We start from the raw sequence: 23,219 nt of genomic DNA, 5'->3' as shown, positions 1-23,219 counted from the left end.
TCTCCCCAAAGCCCCCCGGTACATAGCTGTATATTCTTCGTTGTGGGTCTTTCTAGTTGTGGTATGTGGGATGCTGCCTCAGCGTGGTTTGATGAGCAGTGCCATGTCTGCGCCCAGGATTCGAACCAACGAAACACTGGGCCGCCAGCAGCAGAGCGCACGAACTTAACCACTCGGCCACGGGGCCAGCCCCAGGAGGGAGGTTTTTTATTACTGATTTAATCTTACTAGTAATTAATTTGTTCAGATTTTCTATTTCTTCATGATTCAGTCTTGGTAGGTTCTAGATTTCTAAGAATTTAGCTATAGTTCTAGTAATTCTGCACTGGAAAATTTCAGAATTAAGGAATCATTATTTAGAGCCCACCTGCAGCACTTTGGACCACTATGTGTCTTGGCCCACATCCTTGGAGTCTCCCTGGATTTTACATCCACTAATATCCTCTACTCATCTCCCAAACCAGCCTAATCATGTACGTTCACGTATGTAGCATTTTCATTCATCTGTGCACTCATTCTTTTACTCAATCATCCCAAACTTTACGTGCCGTGTGGCTCCTGGTCTATTAGATCTTATGTTTTTGGGTGAAAGATAGATAATAACTTTACAAATCCATACTGAGAAGTGAGAAAACATAATATTTTATCTCAATTTCACTGATAGTTCTACTTTGAAAGTAAGTGCATTTCAAATATAAGTGTAATCAGTAAAAGCCCATCATTATTTGTAAATAAATATATGTTTAATAAACAATGGCAGTTTAGTTTTCTCTTCTGATGGCATTCTCATGTAGATTCCTTTCAGAAATTCACCAAATTCTAAGTTCAAAGTACAGATTCAAATATAACAATTGGAAGTTGACTCCTATACAACACAAATATACCTAAGACAGACAACAGAGAACGAAATGTTTGCACTGGTTGCTTTGTAAAGGATAAAACATGGATAGGGAATTTGGAAGCAAGATCAACTCTCAAGAACCTATTAAATGGTAATGGATAAAGAAAGAAGTGAAGAAGTAAGGCTATATTCAAGTAAAAGAATCCACATTATTTATTAATTAAATACTGAGATTGAGGGAAACAGAAATCACATACAATATTATTAATTGGTTTCTTCAAAGGAAAATCAATAATTATAGGAATGCTTCAAAGGGAAACCACAGAAAATGTTTGACAGAGCAATAGGAATATTCCCCTATTTCCATATTAGATAACATTTCTCATAGCAGCTGACCACCATTCTTTTGGCCCCTTAATGCCATGGAAAGGTATAAAAAGAGCTCATTGAGTGTAGTATGATTCCATACAAAGCCTGAACTCTGACTGGCACTCCCACAAGAGTGTATTGAGTTACACAGATTGACTAGGTTAATATGTAATGAAATTCAAAGTACAAAGAGATCTGTGGTAGCCAAATATTGTATAGACGAAACCGATGTTTTGTGATCTCTATTCGATCAACCACAGTGAGGCTACACTTGATGCTCTGATACAAATACTGTGTCGTACACACTGTAATCCTCTTATGAGCTTACTCTCCAACTATGCAAAATGGCTATTTTGTTCCTTGGCTTTTCTATCTAGAATTCCACCCCTTTACTCTCAATTCCTGCCTTTCTCTCAGACTTCACTGATAAAACGAAACAATCACTCATTAACTGATTTATTACCAACCGAGGTGTTGACCTACCTGAATCTATCCCTTCTACTAGTGCCCTAGATTCAATGGCTCTCTCCCTTTCAGGAATAGTTTTCCAGTAGTTATATCCTGTTTGTTTCTTTTAAAAATGCTCTTCTCTTGTATTAGCGCTTATTGTATTAAGTGTATTATTAAACTTCCCATCTTAATAAATGATTAAATAATGATTAAAAAAATCCCCTTTATCTTCATCTCCATCTACTCAGTGCCTCACATCTCTATTTTTCTCCCTGTAGCAAAACTTCTTTTAAAGTTGGCTAAATTCACTGCCACCTCCACTTCTCCTTCCATTCATGCAACAGAATAATCTCTAACATACTGCAGTTGCACAAATTCAACCAAATTCCTTTTGCCAAAATCACTAGGGGTCTTCAACTTGCTAAATCAAGTATCTTGTCTTGATTTTACTCAACCTCCTAGCAGTTTCCTACACAGTTGGAGAATCTCTTCTTTTGCAACATCTCTTCTCATGTCTTCCTATATCCCTGGCCAATTCCATTCATTGTAATTTACTAGCCAACCCCTTTTGCTTAACAGTCTAATCAACCTGCATTCTCTTCCAAGGGGATCTCATCCATTGTCATGCTCCACATGTTTGCTACATGCCAATAACTCCCATAATGATATATGCAGTCCTCATCACCCTACCATGGGAATTTTATTTAGAAAGTGACATGACTGGCCTCTTTGTACCATTCCCTTCAAATAACACCTCCCAAAATATCCCCACTTCCTCCAATCAATTAATCATCATACTTCACCCATACTGAACACTGTCGTAACATACAGTATCAAATATTATTACCTTGCTTATTTAAAATAGTTATTTACTGTTTGTGTGTTATGTTTTGTACCAGCAATTACCTCACATACCTCCTTTATAACTGAGTCCCCAGTTTCAAAGAAAAGTTCCTAGAACATGTTAGGTCCACAATATAAGCTTGTTGAAGAAAGAGAAGGAGAAGGAGAAAAAAGGGAAGGAGGAGGAGCAGAAAGAGGAGGAGGAGGGTGAAGAGGAGGAGGATGGAGGGCAAGAAGAGCTGTTTCATTGCCTAGTTACCAAATAGAAATAGAACAATATTAACGTGTCATTTACATCTAATGAGAATTGGTCTTGACAGATATTACACAGCTAAATTTGTTTACGCTGTAGTTAAAGACATATATTCTGAACACATGTAGAAAGACATCTTTAAATTGATACCAGAAATGTTAAAAATAAAGAATCAGGAAAATATACAATGGAATATACATTTTTAGACTAGCTGGCTAATGAATCAGATATTTAAATAAAGCAGTTTTAAAGCACAATAGCATAATTTAAAATGACCATTACTGAGTTGAATTTAAGTTTATCACTTAAGTAAATTTTATTAATTAAATGTTACTGTATATTGTGTTATCAAATTTTCTGACTGAAAGAATAAGTGGGCAAATTTTTCATAGCCACGCCATAATTTTACCCCTATTGGACACAAATTTCTGATTTCCAAGGTTAATTCTTATATCTTATGGAAAGCACTCTCTTCTACATGTATTATATTTAAAACATTTATAAAAATAACATTGGGTTTGAAAAGGAACTTGAAAATGAATACAGAGGTGTTCAACCACTCTTTGTTTTTAGTCTTCATATTCCATGGTCTTGATGTATATAGTACTTTTTTTGTCTTATAAATTGGCTTTTCCTATTTTTACATGCATTTTTTTCAGGATAACTTTATGTGCTATTTTAAGATACAAAAGTAGATTTTTTTTGGAAAATAAATTCTTATATTGAAGAAACTAGTAAGGGAACATGCTAAAGAACTTTATAAATCATTCAAATAAACCTTTTTTAACCTTTTTTCTATTGCTTTGAAGACTGAGATTATATATTAACATGACAAATAATTTAATATATAGTACCATTATTTACAAAATTTTAATGAATAGTGTAATTTTTCAAATATTTTACCTAATGTATTTGTAGAAGGAAGTACAAGTATAGAACTTTAAATAATTCACTTCCAAAACATATGCTTGAAATTTTAAATATGTTTTCATTGTTAATATATCTTTGATGTAAATTAATATGCAATACCTTCTGGAGACATCTCTGGTACAATGGCCTCATAAGGTTCATCTAGGAATTTTGGTTCATTGTCATTGATATCCGAAACTCTGATGACAAACTCAGACTCAGGCTCCACAGCCCTTCCAGTGGTGGTGTCTATTACCTGGGCTCTTAGAGTGTAGAGGGATCGTTCCTCTCTATCAAGCTTCTGTCTGGCATATATGTCACCTGTTCTTTCATCAATGACAAAAATACTTCCAGCCTCAGCTCCCAAAAGCTTGTACTGGAAAGAATTGTTTCCATTGTCTAAATCGGATCTTAGCTGCAAGTGCAAAGAAGGATAATTTAGTTTCCAGACATGCTAAAATGGACAAATAAATTTTAATGATTTTGTGTTCATGTCTACTAATTATTCCCCAAGTTCATAATTCCACGTAATTCCCACATTACAAAATATAAGGTGAAATATCAATTTTAAGATTAAAATCTATCACCAGCAGAGAAAAGTGTCTGTGAATTTTCAATGTAAAGAATGATACAAATTTCATTACTCTAAATTTATGATTCTAATTAGAAAGTATAATAACTGCAAACAAATTTCATAAATTATGCACAACAAAGTTAGTTCAAGTTTGCTCTATGATTACATTCTTAGTCACTAAAATCTCTTCTCAAATATTTAAATTAGGTTGGGACCCAGAGACAGATAGGAAGATATTAATCGAGATAAATTTAAGCAGTGATATTCTCTCTCTAGGCTAAAAATCTAGAGAAAACATGGAAATATTAGAAAATTAGGGAGCATGTTGAGAAGATGATAATCATCATAACCATCCATTGGATATTTATTATATATCATGAAATCTACAGAATTGCTTTATATTATTCTCAATTAATCCTCATAACAAAATTATGAGATACAAATTATTGATATAATCAATCTTTTCTATAGAGAAGGAAAATTAGACTAAAAATTTTAAGAACTTGTGCGGAGTTACAGGGGTTTTGTGTAGATTTATGCCTTAATCCACAGGTTTGTCTCATGCCAGATCCTCTCCTGCAAACCACAATGTAACACAGTATTTTAGCCCTTGAGTTTCAGCCAGATTAGATCTAAGTTATTTCTTTCCAACATATTCTACTCAATTCTCAGATATACTTTTCATTTTGTGACCTCATTACTTTTATTTTTTAAAAATAAAGTAAATTTCTTTATCATTCATGGTGTTAATGAATTATTTGGAATTTTTAATTTGTATATAAAAACAAGGGTTATTATGATGCAGGTAACATTGGTTGTATGGTCTTCTATATGTAAATTATTTTTGTATAAAGGGAGGAAACATGCCATAATCCCTTAATTATTGTAAATCCATGGTTTTCTTGATTTACCATTTATGAATATGCCCTTCTCCAAAGTAAGAGCTTCTCTGAAATTTACAAAGTTAACCAAGAAATACAACCTTAAACAAATTCATAACTTTTCCAATAACTCGTTACAATACCTTATTCTGAACTAATTAATAAATTTTCTATGTGATTGAGGAGAATAACTGAAGATATCTAAAACACATATTAATAATTTGATAATGTGTTGAATATCACTGCTATGTAATGAAAGAAACAAATTTGGAATAATAACATCTAGATTGACTTTCTTGTCGCAGCTTTTTAAAATTTGATCATCCTTCATTACCCTCAAGATAAAAAGGAAGTCTCTATCCCCTATAGTCAGAAATTAAGGGTAACAAATGTATTTTCTGATAAATATATCAAATGAAAGTAATGCATTCTTCATGTTTTTCAAATATCTTTTTGATGTAGCTCAAAATTTTGATTCAATATTAGAATGAACATAAGTCAAATTTAGTAGTGAATAAATTATTTCAAGTATATTCACAGTGCAATTTTCATAGGTAAGTGAGCTTGATATTTTGGGGGTTTTTTGGGTTTTTTTCACATTTTTTTGTTTTTCTTTTTTTGGAAGATTGGCCCTGAGCTAACATCTGTGCCAATCTTCCTCTTTTTTGATGTGGGATGCTGCCACAGCATAGCTTGATAAGCCCTGCTAGGTCCACACCCAGGATCCAAACTGATGAACCCCACCCAGGCTGCTGAAGCAGAGCATACAAACTTAACCGCTATGCCACTGGGCCAGCCCCAAGCTTGATATTTTTAAGGACTCAGATTTAAATTAGACAAACAAAAAACTTATTTGAACATTTGCCTCTTAATGTCACAAAATGCATTAGTTAAACACATTTCATTTTCATGGATTCTAACATTATGAAATTTTCTATACTTCTATTCAAAAAATATTTTTTCAATTAGGTAGTTACTATCAACTTAGAAAATCAGTATAACTTTAAATTTTTACTTAATTGTGCTTTCTGAACTTAATCCCTTTTAACAAAAGGATCAAAAAGAAAGTAATATTGGACATATCAGCTATACTTAGTATTTTATCAGCTTTTTACATAAGCACCTAAACATTCAGTATTGCTTTCTTCTAAACCAGTTATCTATGGGTTATTTAAGCCTAATGAGGTTATTTGGAGGGAAGACATCTGTTAGAATATTTTCATAGATATTTTTACAAAATTGAAAATAATCGATGAAATCAATCACCATGTGAAAGGAGGAAACGGGAGATTTGTTTAGGGAGCAGAAAAACGAAAACTAGAAGATGTGATAGTTAACCAGGGAGGTAGTCTCTGTTCTGATTGCACTTCCCTGCAGATCCTTATTCACTAAAAGCCACCAGCCAATGTTAGCCTGTCATCCCGTTCTGTGATGGGAGAGCATACGGTGCTCCAGGAAGTCCGTTGTAAATGTGGCTAGAAAGACTCGGTTACCTAGCAGACACTTAACTATGGACCTCCTGTATGGCATCCTGCCTGTGGTTTACCTGTAGTCATGTTAGAAAATAAAAAGGGATGAGAAATATTACTTGTGTCAGGCACACATACTCACTTACACACACAATGTTAGAAATCTGTTTGCTTAAGATCTTAATCTAAGCCTTCAGTTGAATGTACTCTTATACTGGTGGGATAAATGAACTGCTATGGAAGCCAGACTTCACAGTAACAGTGCAGCTCTCCTGAAAAGGCTAGAGCAAGAGAGTTAATGAATTTTGAGTGCTTCACCCTTTGGGCCCAATTAAATTTTAGTGTCAGTTAATTAGTGGTTAAACTTATTTCAGTTCATTCATCTAGAAAAGGAGCCTTACAGAAAAGGACATATTGTAATTACCTCTGTTTAAAGAAAATCAAATAATAATAAAAACGAAAAATATAAATAGGAAATGTTCTGTCTCATTAAGAAAACTTTTTTTAAATATATTTTTTATAAGAAAGTGAAAATAATTATTCTTTGCACTTCAACTTCACTAATGAAATGAACTGTGTAGGTTCTTGAAGTGACTTAACTGTAAAAGGATTTGGTATTAATATGCTTCATTAAAAATTAATGAGGGGTAAATCAACACCTACTTAGTATAATAGAAAATCAGACTAAACACTCTTGGTAAACATTTTTGTTCTCAGTATGGTAGCTGTGATCCATTACCAAATATATAGCGCCATCAAACTTCCAGATGGTGATAAATGAGGGCTGTGCTTTCATAGGTATGGAAGACTAAAGTGAAATTTGAAAATCGGAGCTTTCCCTCTACCTCAAATTTTTGTGGATATTTTAGGTGTTGGCACATCTGAAACAATTAATTATGCTGGTGTTTGAAGTTTTGAAAGGTTCCACCGAGAAAATGTAGAAAGTATCAAATACCAAAACTTCCTCAACTCATTCATTTAGATTTATGCAATGTTCTTTCCTATGACACTTTCAGAAAATCAGTACCTGGCCAATGCGATAACTAGTCCTATTCATTTCCTCTGGTACAAAAAACTGGTTCCACATCCAGCCACGCTTCACTCTCAAATGAGGTCCTGCTGAGTGCTTAACTTTCTCTGTTTTCGAGTTTTCTGTTGCTGGAAGACAAGGCCATAGGAGAGAAATTCCCAACAAAGAAGGTAGCAATAAGGAAAAATTCATTCTGCTCTTCTGATTCCAACCCATACTCTTCAGAGGAAACAGCGTGTTGCAAACGAAATCTTATGTTCCTTTATGATCCTTTTAACTCAAGTATCTTTCATATTCCTAAAGAACAGAAAACAAAACAAAACTTGACATTTTAAAAATAGTATTTTCTCACATAATTGCTAAAGGATACAACTTTTGCAACTGTAAAAATAGAAGAAAAAATATATATTTAATTTATCTTCCAATTACACTACTTAATTCTATTTGATAGTTCAGCAATAATTTGGATGGAATAATTATAAATTTCTGCTCAAGCACTGTCCACTTTAAGCTGTAGTCACAAATCTCCCTGAAGGCTGACACGTTGCTCTGGCAATCTTGTTGACTGATAGCTGACATTAAGATAGTTTTTTTTTTTTTTTTTAATTTAACCTGCATACTTCTTCCTTTCTACCTCAGTAAAACTCAAAGTATCCCATTAAAGCTACAGTCAAACCAGGGGGAAAATGCAATATTTCTCCTCTTTTTCAATAGAAATAATTTTTTTGATCTAATTTTCCAAATTATGGTACTTTGCATGGTTAATTAAATAGACAAAATGACAATTCAGTTTAAAACCTGGAAGATTTAATAATTAGTTATACCGATGTTATAAAACACGCTGTGAATAGAAAGCCTGTGCAAGATATTTACCATTTTACATAACAAAAAATATGAAGCGTTTTTCATCTTAACAAAGAAATAATGCCATTTTTAGAAACTAAATAAAAAATTATAGTCCCTGGGTAAAAATGGCCAAATGTTTATAAGACAGAAGATGGAGATGAAAGTTATCTTCTAGTATTTAGATATTAAAACAAAAAAACCCAAACTACTTTTTCCATTTAAAACTTTCTATGTGTCTGATATTGATCAAACCGACTCTCTTTGAAATGATTAGTAATTCTAACCCTTATATGAAATTGAATACCTTTACATTACCTACGTCTACCTAGCACCTCCGTATAACCAAACTGGATGCATTTCTTTGGGACTCATGAAGAAAAATAATTTTGTCAGATTTACAATGGAGTTTATTGTCATAATCAACAGAAAAACCAGAGTCCCTATTTTGGTTAGACATTTTCTATATGATCTTGTTTGAATTTTCTCCACGTATTTATTAATGTCCCCTGAGAGATTTTTTTAGGTCTTTGGCTCTTGTTAGGAAGAGTTGTTAAAAAAACACCTAATTAAGAAAGAACACATTGTCATAAATGGGAATTCTGTGGTCCCTCTGTAGTTTCTTTAAGCAGATGTATTTTTTGTTATAAGTTTACCTAATGAAGGTCATTAAGCAGATGTATTTTTTGTTATAAGTTTACCTAATGAAGGTCATGAAGAAAATTAGCTGCAGTGAAAATTAAAGATGAATTTCATCCTTATGTTGAATATTTGAAATTCAAATAATGTCTTTGTTTAGAAATTGCTGAAATATGTATTTTTAGTAGCCAGTGAATAATGAAGACATTTGGAATGAGTATAATTTTCTTTATGAGAAAGATATTTTGTATAAATTTGGAAAACTATCAGTAAGAGCGATAAAAAGTTATACTTATAACTTACACTTTATAACATTGGGTAAATAACATTTATGTTAACTTTATATTATGATCTTTTCATACATTTAAAAATAGAGAAAACAGTATAATGAAAACCTATGCATCATTACTCAACTTCAAAATTATCAAGACAAGGCCAATATAATTTCATCTGTATACATACCCACTACCTGATATTTAAGCAAATTTCAAATATCATCATTTTAACCATTCATTCCACTCACACACACTCAAGCACAAATACATATGTGTGTGTGTGTACCCTTTTAAGAATCAAAATTGAATATTAAAAATTAAGAATGTCTTTTTTTTTTTCTGCTTTATCTCCCCAAATCCCCCCGGTACATAGCGCAAGAGCTTAACCACTCAGCCACAGGACCGACCCCTAAGAATGTCTTTAATCATATATTCAATGTGTTCAAAATAAACATCTTTAAACATCTTTGAATCAAGATTCAACTATGCCCACACAATCCAATTTGTTGCTACATTCTTTAAGTCTCATTTAGTGCATAGGTGTCATCACTCTAAATTTAATTTTCCTTTCCATTTATATATTGAACAAACAAGGTCATTTATCCTGTAGAGTTTCCTACATTATGGAATTTGTACATGCATCCCCATAGTGTGCTTTAACGTGTTTCTTTATTTCCTATAAACTGGTCAAGACTTGATTAGATGCAATTTTAAATATTTATCAAAAAGCTCATAGCTGGTGCTGTACATTTCCTATTGCATGATATTCAGAGGCATAAAATACCTAGTTTTTTTTACATTTTGTTTCTAATATTGAAGTTGTTTTTGTTTATTAGATGCATTAGTAGATTCATGTAGTGCCAGTTGGATTATTTATTATGAATTTTCTAGTCACCTTTTCTTTGAAAGTTTTACCACTTATTGATGATCATTGCCTAAATTGAATATTTCTTTTCTTTTTTTTTTTTAGGAAGATTAACCCTGAGTTGACATCTGCCACCAATCCTCCTCTTCTTGCTGAGGAAGATTGGTCCTGAGCTAACATCTGTGCCCATCTTCCTCTGTTTTATATGTGGGACACTTGCCACAGCAAGGCTTCATAAGCAGTGCATAGGTCCATGCCTGGGATCCGAACTGGAGAACCCTGGGCCACTGAAGCAGAGCGAGCAAACTTAACAGCTACGCCACCAGGCCGGCCCCCTAAATCAAATATTTCAATGACCACATGGTAAAATGCAACAAAGAAATAGAAATTTAAAAAGAACCAAATGAAACTCTTAGAATTGAATAGTATAATTACTGAAATACAAAACAAAATCACAGAATGGTTTTATCAAAAGATTGAACATTACAGAAAAAATATCATTTGCTTTGAAGATTGTTTAATAGAAATTATCCAAATTAAAGCACAGATAACAGCAAGAGTAGCAAAAACAATTTTAAAAATGAAGAGAATTTCAATAACTGTGGCATTATCTCAAGTAGTATGACATATGTATAACTGGAGTCCCAAAAAGAAAGAAGAGAAAGATTGGGTTAAAAAATAATGGCCAAGGCTGGCCCTGTGGCCTAGTAGTTAAGTTGAGCATGCCCCATTTAGGCAGCCTGGGTTTGGTTTGCAGGAGTGGACCTACACCACTCCCGGCGGCCATGCTGTGGAGACGACCAACATACAAAATAGATGAAGACTGCCACAGACATTAGCTCAGGGCAAATCTTCCTCAGCAAAATAATAATAATAATAATAGCCAATGGTTTTTCAAATTTTCCCAAAAATATCACACCCAAAAAGACTCTAAACAAACACTAATCAAGACAAAAACAAACAAACAAAATCTATGCATGTTACTGTAAAATTATTAAACATAAAATATAAAGAGAAAATGTTAAAACTCACCAGAGGAAAAGGAAAACAATAAGAATATCCATTAAATGTTCATCAGAAATAATGTAAGACTGATGGCAATAGAACGACATACTTAAAATTCTGAGAGGAAAACTTTCAATTTATAATTGCATAGCCTTCAAACCAAGGGTAATACAGGGGGCCGGCCTGGTGGTGCAGTGGTTAAGTATGCACAGTCCGCTTCGGCAGCCCAGGGTTCAGCGGTTCGGATCCCGGGTGGGGACATGGCACTGCTTGGCGCGCCATGCTGTGGTAGGTGTCCCACATACAAAGTAGAGGAAGACGGGCATGGATGTTAGCTCAGGGTCAGTCTTCCTTTAGTGAAAAGAGGAGGATTGGCCGCAGTTAGCTCAGAGCTAATCTTCCTCAAAAAAAAAAAAAAAAAAAAAGGGTAATATAAACCAAAGTAGGAGAATTAATCAACAGCATAACTGCACTACAAAAATACTAAGGAGGAAATCTTCAGAATGAAGGACGTGTGAATCTTCCTAACATAATGAAATGAGATGGAAATATTAAATTTATAGGTAAATATAAAAAGCTATTTTTGTGTTTTTATTAATATTGTAAAACAATTTACTGTTTACGCTTTAATAACAACGTGTTATGGGATATATAACATATGTAGAAGTAAAATTCATGATGATAATGGCAGAAATAATGGGATGTGGGAAATGGAAGTATCTGGTAGTCAACTTCTTACAATACGGATAAAGTGATATAACGGTAATTCAAGTAGACTGCTGTGACAAGTGACGGATGCACCTCAAAATCACTAGAGCAATCACTAAAAACAAACAAAGTGCCATATTGAGTGACTAAAAGGGAAAATGTGACTCTAAAAAAATTCTATTTTTATTAGTACAATGATAAACAGGAGAGTATGGGGAAAGAAGTAGACTCAAGATACCAAAGTAAATTCAACCAGATGAATCATTGCATTAAAATGACATTAATGAGACACTACAAATAATAGGCAGAGTTGATTTAAAAACTTAACCCAACTATGTATTCTCTATAAAAAAACACTTTATTTACAAATACACAGATAGCTTGTAAGGAAAAGGATGGGAAAAGATATGCCATAAAAATAATAATTATAAGTTCCCTGAAATGGCTGTATTACTATCTCAGAAACAAGATGTCAAGTATTACCTGAAATAAGAAGAGCATTTTATAAGGATAAAAACTAAATTCATCAAAAAGGCCTAACAGTCTTAAATGTGAGTGAACTTAATCTCAGAGCTTTAAAATACATGAAGCAAAAATCAACAGAGCTAAGGAGAGGTAGACAAAGTCACAATTGTGGAATGGTTAACACTGTTCTCCTATACTGAAATACCAATAGGACAAAAAAACTCACTGAGTATATAAAAAATTTTAAAAATACAATCAGCCAACTTAAAATAACTAAGACTTGTAGATTGCTGCACCAAAAGGAATACAGTTTCTTTTCATGCACTGATAACGGAAATGTAACATGGCACAATCATTGTAGAAGACAGATCTAAAAATGTAAACATATACCTACCATATGATCCAGCCATTCCATTCCTAGATATTTACCCCAGAGAAACAAAATCATGTGTCCATACAAAGACATTTACATGAATATTTACAGCAGCTTTATTTGTAAAAGCCAAAACCGGATACAATCCAAATGCTCATCAATAAGTTAATGTGTTGACAAAATGTGATATGTCCATACAATGTAATGTTACTCAACAGTAAAAAGAAACGAACTATCGATGCACAAAATAACATCTCAAAATAATTATGCTGACATAATTAAAAAGAAGCTTGATGAAAAAGAATTCAGAGTGTACGTTTCCATTGATATATAATTCCAGAAAATTAAAATCTATCACAGTGACAGAAAGCAGATTAGTACTTGAGAGAGAATGGAAATGGAGGGGAACAGGAAGGAAAGATTACCAAGGGACACGAGGGAACTTTGGAGGTGAGGGCTATGTTCATTATTTTGATTGTTATGATGGTCTCCCTGAAGTAAAAATATGTCCAGAAATCCAGTTTGAATATGTGCAGTTTATTCTGTCAATTATACCTCATTAATGCTGCTAAAAAACTTGATTTGTCAAAACTCAGAAGAACAAATTAAAGAACTATTTGTGGCACAACAGATAAGAGATTCCCTCTGATGCGTTACAATATGACGTAAAGAACACAATCTATGAAGTATTTCTGTCAAAAGAGTTGAAAGCTAATTTCCAGGTTATAGGAAATTAACCTGTGATATAACCACAAAGTAAATGAAACCAAAATAAGCAAACAAATCCAAATTGTCAGTCTTTCTACAGATTTTCTACACACACTGTGATCTGTAGAATAGCCGCATCTTGTTAAAAATGTTAAATCTTGAGCTGCTCCAGAAACACTGACACTGAGTGTGCATTTTACCACACTATGCATGAGATCTGTATACACACTGAATTTAAATAGCACTCGTCTATCAGAAAACGGATCTAGTTTCTTCAACATGTCACTGGTTTGAAAAACAAAGTGAGGGATGTTAGGGGAGATACTGTTTTAGATTAAAAGATATTTAAGAAATAGAAGAACAAGTGTAAAATGAGAACATTGTCTGGATCCTGATTTGTACAAACGTATTTTTATATTTACATTTTTATAGATCTGTGAAAATTTAATATGGATTGGGTATTAGACGATAAAGAGGAAATATTGTTAATTTTGTTAGTTATGGAATTTTCTTTCTGGTTATATAACCTATTTTTGGTCATGAATATTGAAGGATTTTGTTGTTGAAAATAACGATATGTTTAGAATTTTCTTTAAAACATTTCAGAAACAATAGAAGCACAGGTAAAACCATTGGTGCAAAAGTTTGATAATTAATAATTCTTGAAATTTGGTCATGAGTATTTCCATATTTATTATTTTATTCGTCACTTGTTTTTAAAATGTACATATTATAACAATAACAACAAAAATAACAACAATTTATTTTGTATTTTTAAAATCAATACGACAGACAAAAATCATTACATATTTTAAGATCAGCTATTGATAAGAATGTAGAGAAAACAGAACTCCTATACAATGCTGAGGAAATTGAAAATTTGGACAACCATTTTGGAGAACAACTTGGCCAAATTTAGTATATTTAAAAGTTAGTTTAATCTATAAACTACCAGTTACTTTTTTATTCCTTTATGTCTAGAGAAACTTTCTAATTTGCTCCCTGGAAGGCAAATGTAAATTGGATTGATTGGAAAAAATATATGACAAAAGTTCAAATTAGGGTACTATATGACCAATTATATAAGTGTTTCAAAATTACAAGACTATGCCCTATGAGACTATTGTCATAAATAGATTTTGTAAAATAAGAAGCCTGGGAACTGAAAAATGACAGAGAAAATTTCTTATGGTAATTACCATGACAGTAGGAAAAGTAATTGGTTTAAAGGTTGAAGTTTAGAAATATCTGCCACATTTTCCTCCTTCTAAAACAATCTAAAGTAAATATGTCAAATAATAATACTCATTAAATCTGGATGATTTTTCTACCACATGTGATACTATTTTCCTGTTAAGTGTATGATTGAAATAACTCACAATTAAATCTAAAATTAAAAATTAAAATATAATCATTTTATAATTCTAAATTATAATAAAACAGATACGAATACCCTTTCATTGGAACCTCTTAATATAAAAATGCAAGAATGAAATGGCAGCAGTAGGTATGTCTGAATGATGAAATATTGTGGCTTTGTTTATCTTCTTCTATATTCCAAAATTTCTATAATGGTCATACATTTCAGAGGAAGGGAAAAACGTTTCAAATAATGGTCTACTTCTGACTGAAGAGTGTTGGCAGCTGTCAGCAATGCCAGCCTGAGAAGTAGTCCAGGCTGAGTCCAGGCTAATAAGGAAAAATGCTATCAATTAGTGTGTCTGAAAGGGCCCTAGAGAAGCAAGCAGTGGCATTTCAACCCTACATCAGCCATCCCGGTTATATTTCCAATCAGGTGAATACATGGAGAAAAATCTGCATAATATTTCAATTTGGAAAAGAAAACATGCTAATACGTGTCTCATGTTAGTGTGTTTAGATTTAATTTCATTGATAGTAGCAAGGTATATTTATAAATATTTATTAAATAACATAGAGTGAAGTACACTTCAAGATACATAATGTATAAACATAAAATGACTAATATTAATGCAATATTAAATAAAATAGTTTTATTAATATTTGAATAACACTATTATAATAAGCATCAATATATTATGTCCACGTAGAATCATAAGATTTTGGTATTGAAAAGTGTATTTTATAGAATGTATTACATTAACAAATGAAGAAATTTATATTAGGAAACGATGAATGACCTGCTCAGTACCAAATAGTTATTTACCAGTGGAGGTAGGACTGGACACATCATCCTAAGGGCATAGAGTGTACAATATACACCGTGCTTTACTGAATGGAAGGAAGAAAACGCATAGATATCCAACATCAAGCATGGCATCTGTCACTGAGTTCACCTTATTTAAATTGAACAAAGATATATAAATTGCATTTTAATGTTTGGACTAGTCTTGAAACTAGACATAATAAAATGTTTTCTATTATCTCCTTTTACAACACCTTTTTTTCTCCCTTGTTCTAAAGATTCTTGAGGTCAAAAAAGAAAGGGAAGAATAAGTCAGAATGATGGATTTGGTGTCTGTGTGTGGGAAGATAAAAGTTGAAGCTGGGGAAATGTGGATGGGATAAATATAGAAATAATCTTATTTGTGATCTTTTTAAAATCAAGGGAAACTTGGCAGCCTCACAGGATGACACTTACATAAAGGCTTTTAAATGGTTTTCTCAGAACCACTAATAAGAAATGGAGAAAGAAACGTGAGTGGATGTAGCTTGCATACATTAAGTGAGAAGAAAGCGATATTTCTGGATCAAAAATGGTAATAAACCATGTGCCAACTCTTTCTCCGTAGACCTAGAATGTAAAAGATCTTTCTTTATCCCATTTATGAACTCTCATTAAACATATTTACTGTCACAAAGAAAAGCCGTGTGCTACAGATAAAGCAGCAGTCAGACTGCCTGTATAAGAACGCCCCTTGAGCCCTCTTTGCCGTCACAGCGTCCTCATCCACAGTCTGTGTCATGTCCCGAGATACAGAGCTACAAGCGCCACTCCATTCCTGGGCTCCCACTGTGAACTCTGTTCCCAAGCAATGAGGAGGGCTGGGCATTAATGAACACCATATTTGGAGCACTGAGCTTTTTGCAAAATATTTTAGAATGATAAGAGACAGAATCCAGTTGATGAAATACACACTGGCAAAATCTTATTTTTTAAAATCCAGTATCCCACTTTTTTTCCCCCGCCACAAGCCACCAAAACACAATTTCTCCTGATTATTTCAGGGCTAAATCTTTGTATGCCTCTGTACTAAAGATTTTCCTAAAACTGCTTTTGGACCATATTGCTCAGTTTATGTTTCTAATGCAATGAATCTGTATAACACTTGATTATGTCTTTAACATTTTTGTAATCTGATTTTAATTTAGCCGTTGCATATCCATAGGCTGTTTCTTACACTTATTTTCCTGGGTGACTACAGTCAAACCTATAAAATATTTTCCTTTTGGAAATCTTTTTCTCTTAATGTTCTTGTGAAAATATGTAACGGACAAATAAAGCAATGCTTTATTTATAATATCTAAAAAAAGTATTCTAATATCACTTACATTATTTTGAGAGGAAATCCACATATATTTGCCTACATTTTATTTTCATTGTATAATTTAAACGCACTGGAAATTCCCTGTATACCCTAAATCTATTCATTTGGAGAAGATATGTAAAATTAACCTCACAGTAACAAAGAAACAAATAAAAACAAAATTCAAAATTCATATTAACATAATGTTATTTGGCTATTAAATGTGGTGCTGTAAAGTCACTTAATGACATGGAAATATGGCTGTAAGACTTCGTTAGGAGAAAGAAAGAAAGAAATTAAATACATAGAAAATGGTCCCATTAATTCAAGACAAAAAAATGTAGACAAAAGTGGAGAAGAAGGTCTGAAAGACTATGCCCTCAAATGCGGAGAGAAATCATCTCTGAATTGAGGAATTATAAATGGATTAAAATTTCCCTCATATGTATTTCTATTTCAATATTTATTTAGTTAATATCTATAATTTTATAATAAATTATAAAACTATTTCACATACATAAAGGTTATTTAGCACCGTAGTGAAGATCAAGAAACCAGTGCTTACTGACCCTGATGCTATTCTTCCAAATACGTTGAGACGAAATGTTCTAAAGGCAGCTTGGAGTGAAGAGTACCACCCGTGGAACAAGGTGACTGAAGGACTACAAGGGCGCTGCCACCCACTAGCTGTATGACTTTGGACAAACGGCTTAACCTCCGGATGCCCTAGTTGTCTCACGTGAAAAATGAGGATAATGATAGTTGCTAGCTCATAGAGTTGTTATCTTGATCAAATGAGTTGATGCATCCAGAATATTGTCTGACACGTACTAAGTGCTATGTGTTTTTAAACTAATTATATAAAAATAGCTATCTATAATTGAGTGGTAAAATCTAATGATTTATTTATTTCTAAGCTTTGAAATATTCAGCTATTGTTATTTCTGCCAAGAATACACATACTTATAAAAAAACTTTATAAAAGACTGCTGGAGAAGTGGTGTAGGCTACACTGTCCCTAATGTATGTGTTCTACATGTATTTGCAAATGATTTGAATGTCATTATTTTTTTTCAAGCATGGCTAGGTGACTATGACAAATAAACCTTGTCATGCTTGAAGTAATATGTGATATTGCATGGACATATATAGGCTGAAAATGATCCCAGTGTGACTCAGAACAATTACAATTTCAAAGAAGACTAATCATGACTTAAGGGATGAAAAATATTGTAATCTATGCACTTCTACAGTTTGTAACTGAATTGAATTAGAAATTGTCTTTTCTATGACTTCTTCGTTACGTAAAGATAATTATTCCGTCAGTGAAAACTTCTAAAAATATAACGTATTCTCGAAAGCTTGTGAAAGCCAAAACTAAGCTCAACTAAGCCAGCTTCTCACAGAGAAAAGCAGATGGCAGTTAATATAATGTCTCCATCTTTAGAAAACCATTGAGCAGGCTTGGCCAAAATAATATATCAAAAGACATGCTTTGTGCTGGTCAGGAAGTTCCAAAACATTAAAAAAAAAAAATTCTTAAAATTTTCTTTAAAATTAATTCTAAATGCTACTTAAAAAATAAAATAAAATATTTCTCTTCATCGATTAAAGAAGCATGTCTAACTTACATTGTGATCTAAATCTGCAAACAAGAAAATTCTATAAAACTTCAGTGTGAAACGAATAGTGAACTGTAGCTCTTACGGCTGTGAGTTATTACAGGGAAGCAGTTCAAGATTCTTTTCCTTTCTCTCTTTTAATCTGAGGGATTATTCATAAAAGGAAAAAACCGAAGGCCTTGAAATATCTATTAAGAATCTTCCTTTAGTCCATAAAACACTTTTATAATTCCTTATAGAGCAGTAACATGGATGGTTGGTGGTGGGTGATAGACTATACCTTGAAGTTTAATTTTTTTAATGTTATAGACATTACCTCAATACTCATTTCAAAAAAGGAACTCTATATTTGTCTGAATCTACTTAAAGCTTTGTCTCTTACTTGAACACAGAAGCCAAGATATTACTAACGGAAAAATATTAGGCTGTTGACTGTTTCAGCTGAAATATCTTAGGGAATCTGTATTACTTATTGTCTTTTTCCCCATCTCAATGTCTACCTTTCCATTTAATTCATATTTATTTTCATTTTAATCATTAGTTTCAATATGATGTTAATTTTTAACTAAATAATTTGTATCTTCTAGTCAGTAGTTAAAAGCATTTTCAATTCTAAGATATTGAAATAGTTGTTCTGTTTCTCCCATTTTCCACTCTGGATCCACGACTATTTATTGCCCAATTGAAAGTGCTCATTCATCCCGGCACTCAGACTAATCATAGTCCCTAGAAAGGGATACTATGACTAAGAGAATCAATGGATAATATGGAAACAGAATTGACAAAACTTGATGGTCAACTGGATTTCAAGAGAGATTGCCTGTGTAGGGAGTGTCAAAGGTAGGTTTGGAAATACTGAGGTTAAGACATGTGAAACAATTACAGGTGAAGATTGTAAGTTGGTACTTGGTGATTCTAGATTCAGAGGGAACTGTAACTGCCACCGTGATATCCTCCCTTCTACCCTTTGCTCTAAAAAAGTATAGCTTTAATCCCATAGGATTTCATAAACTATCCCTAACCTCTGGATAATTAGTCAGCTGAAGTGACTGTGACCGAAATACGAAATAAGAGTGTAAAAAATCCACTAAAACCTTTTCATCACTGTTTTAGACATACTATTGTTTACCAATATCCCTCTTACAAGTAGGCAGGGTCATGTGACTAGTTTTGCTAATGAAACATAAGTAGTAAAAGTGATGTCAATCACTTCCAAACCTAAGCATGAAAGACCTATGAATAATGCTTTTGTCTTTATCTCTCCCTTCTTTGGCATCTAGATGCTATATTTATGAGATGGTAGAGGCTCAGTTGAGCTCAGGTCCCTGAGTGACTGTGCAACTGAATACTACATTCCCACTGACTCCCATTAAATGTTTCCAGTATGAGATTACTGAGAATTGGGGAGTTACTGGGTTACATAGCCTAGCTTCCTAATAAAATCACCAACTATATTTCTGGCACCATAACAGAAACTCCGTGCATTCTCTTTTAATCTTCCTTGTACTTGAATGAAATACTACTTAAAAACCTCCACTTAAAAAGAGAAGAAAGAAGATCAAAGTGATCTTACATAAACTAATGAGAGAAAGAGAGTCACAAAGGCCAACTAGAGGTGATAGCTGGAATAAAGACTTGTCTAAGTAATGGAAGAGATAAAAATGGCTAATCTGAATGGATACAAGAAGTTGAATAGGGTCAGAAGTGGGGAGAAATATGATGTGCCTAGGGACAAGTACATTTGCATATTAATTTCAAAAACATTATTTCAGACAGCAGCCTAAGTTAAGCCATTTCCAAGTTAAGATATTAAGGGTAGTTAAATAGTCTACAAATCTCCATAGCCTAAATAATTCAGCTGATTCTTTCTTGTTTATATGCCAAGCCTCTGTTTCTCTAGTTCAACCCAGTTTTGATTTTCTAGGATATTTTCTCCAAAATATAAGGTACTGAATTAATTCTCCTGTCATTTCTCCACTATTTGTAAAGGAAATGCTTAAAATATTTCATCCTGAGTTTTATTCTTCCCTGCTATTCAGCCATTTGTCTAGTTCATTCAGATTTGGGTGCATTCCTTGAGCATTTAGTACCAGGATATTTTACATACATGCCCACAATACGTGAAATATTAAAATCAGTTTCCGGTATTCCATTAAAAAATAAAAATTTGAGAGCCCGGTGGTGGTGTAGTGTTTAAGTTTGCGTGCTCTGCTTGGGCAGCCCAGGGTTCACAGGGTCGGATCTTGGGTGCAGACCTGGCACAACTTGTCATGCCCTGCTGTGACGTCATCTCACATAAAATAGAGGAAGATTGGCATAGATGTTAGCTCAGGGCCAACCTTCCTCACACACACAAAAATAAAACTTTGAAAGAAATCTTCATATCTTCAGAGTTATAATGAACAACTTTTAAAATTAACATTAGCTAGTTATAAAGATGATAAATTTCCTGGAAAATAATTGATTTTAGACCCCCCCCCCCCCGAACCACAGAGCATATTTATTTTCTTCTTCAGGTAATTAATCGAGGTATTATTTTTTTTTTTTCATTTTGGAATTGTACTTGAAGAGAGAGAGAGAGAGAGAGATGGACAGACAGACAAATACACATTAGTCCTGGTAGTATTCCCATGAGGTGGCAAATAGAAAATAAATTTTTGTTAGCTGTTTTTAGTTTGTGATGCTAATTAATAATAGCACTTAATAGTTTGAAATGAGAAAAGTAGATGTGAAATTTCTACTGTAGATAAAGAAATGTTTTATTTTATGTATGATAAAGACGAAAGGTAGTTAAGAGTAGTAGATACAAAAAAAGATATACAATTAAAGATGAGTCTACACTCATGCTTTCATAAAGCGGCAGTGGCAGGTCTAACACTCTCAAAAAGAATTTTAAGTGCACAAATATATGAAGAACTATTCTCAATTGTATATTGTATAATAAGTCCCAAGTCAATCAATCAATATGAACAATTTGGAGTCAACAGAAATTATATATACACACACACAAACACATACACATTGAAAACAATATTTATAATGTTTTATTGTTGAAAACAATGTATATATTGCTTATTATTGAAACAACATATATAATATAATATATTTTTATATTATATATAAAAATTACTCATATACAAGCAATTTATATATACACATACAAACATATTGAAAACAATTGGAATTCAATCCAAAATTCAGTGATTACTTATTATTCTACTTTGATGAGTATTTTAAAGTTAGCACAATGAGTATTATAAAGCTTTTCAAATATTAACCTTTTATTATTGTATTTCACTGTTGATATTTTAAATAGTAAAATATTATAGATATACCTAAATCTCCAAACCACACGTATCCTCCCCCCTTTCCTCCAAAAAGAACTATTATCTTGGTTTATGAAGAGATGCATTTCCATAGATTGTTTTTTAAAATATTTACTCTACAGATGTTTATATATAAACTATATTCAGCATTTAAAAATCTGCACAAGTGGTATGTTACGGAGAGCCTAGCTCAACTTGAATGATTAATCAGCGATTTAGACTTATCTATATTGATATTATGTAGACATAGTCCATTCAGTTTAACTGATATGGATTATACTGATAAATGAAGAAATCTCAATTATATATCCATTAATTACTGAGGGACCTGTGCAGTGTTTTCTCTTTATTCATTTATCATCAGTGTTTAATAAACAACTTCACACCTGTTTCCTTGCATCTGTCTTTGTGATTTTCTCTAGCAAAGACATAAGGAAGTTAAACTTAAGGATTATAGGTAATTTTTGACTCATATTTACCAGGTATTTTCAAATGGATTCCCAAATTATATGTAGCTCTTTTCATTGTTTCCAGCAATGTCTAAGAGTTTTAATTTGCCAATATCATTATCGATATACTATTATAAATATCATGCAATTATGTCAATGTGAGAATTAGGTAGTTTATTATCATTTAAAATTTAGTTTCTATATCCTTAATTAGTGAGACTAACCATCTTTGTGTGTGTGTGTGTGTGTGAGAGGAAGATTGGCCCTGAGCTAACACCCATTGCCAATCTTCCGCTTTTTGATTGAGGAAGATTGTTGCTGAGCTAACATCTGTGCCAATCTTCCTCCATTTTGTATGTGGGATGCTGTCACAGCATGGCTTGATGAGCAGTGTGTAGATCCATGCCTGAAATCAGAACCTGTGAACCCCTGGCCACCAAAGTGGAGCACATGAACTTAACCACTACGTCATTGGGCCAGCCCTCCTAAATAGTGAGACTAAACATCTTTTAATAATAATTACCATTAAGTTCTTTATTTCATCTGTGATTATCCTCATTTATTTTTCCAATTTTTAATTGTTTGTCTTTTTCTTACTGATTCTTACTGATGATTTTTAGGCATTGTCTATAGATGCTGAAAAAAGTTACTCGTTAGGCACATACACTGAAAATTTCCTCTAGTCTAGGGATTGCTTTTTCACTTCTTTATGATGCCTTTTCTCATGCAGAAATTTAAAATTTTAAGAAGTCTAAATTATCAAGTATTTTCTTTATCAGTCCTCATGTGTGTGCCTTTTTAAAGGAATCCTTTCCT

At 32.8% G+C, this 23,219-nt stretch overlaps 1 protein-coding gene across 2 annotated transcripts in view; it reads right to left on the bottom strand.

The window, feature by feature from the left end:
- CDH19 (cadherin 19) overlaps positions 1-23,219 on the bottom strand; it is a 105,527-nt gene that overhangs the window by 69,167 nt on the left and 13,141 nt on the right. For both annotated transcript variants that reach the window (XM_046670866.1, XM_046670867.1), the window contains exons 3-4: positions 7,617-7,916; positions 3,786-4,080 (exon numbers count right to left, since the gene is read on the bottom strand). In XM_046670866.1, coding sequence (XP_046526822.1) covers positions 3,786-4,080; positions 7,617-7,835 — 514 coding nt within the window. In that variant the 5' untranslated portion in view covers positions 7,836-7,916. The remainder of the gene's footprint in view (positions 1-3,785; positions 4,081-7,616; positions 7,917-23,219) is intronic.

Source organism: Equus quagga, chromosome 9 (assembly GCF_021613505.1).
Source record: "Equus quagga isolate Etosha38 chromosome 9, UCLA_HA_Equagga_1.0, whole genome shotgun sequence".
In the NCBI taxonomy this organism is placed as follows: domain Eukaryota; kingdom Metazoa; phylum Chordata; class Mammalia; order Perissodactyla; family Equidae; genus Equus; species Equus quagga.
The sequence above is the reverse complement of the archived record's forward strand: the minus strand, read 5'-3'. Positions and strand labels throughout refer to the sequence as shown.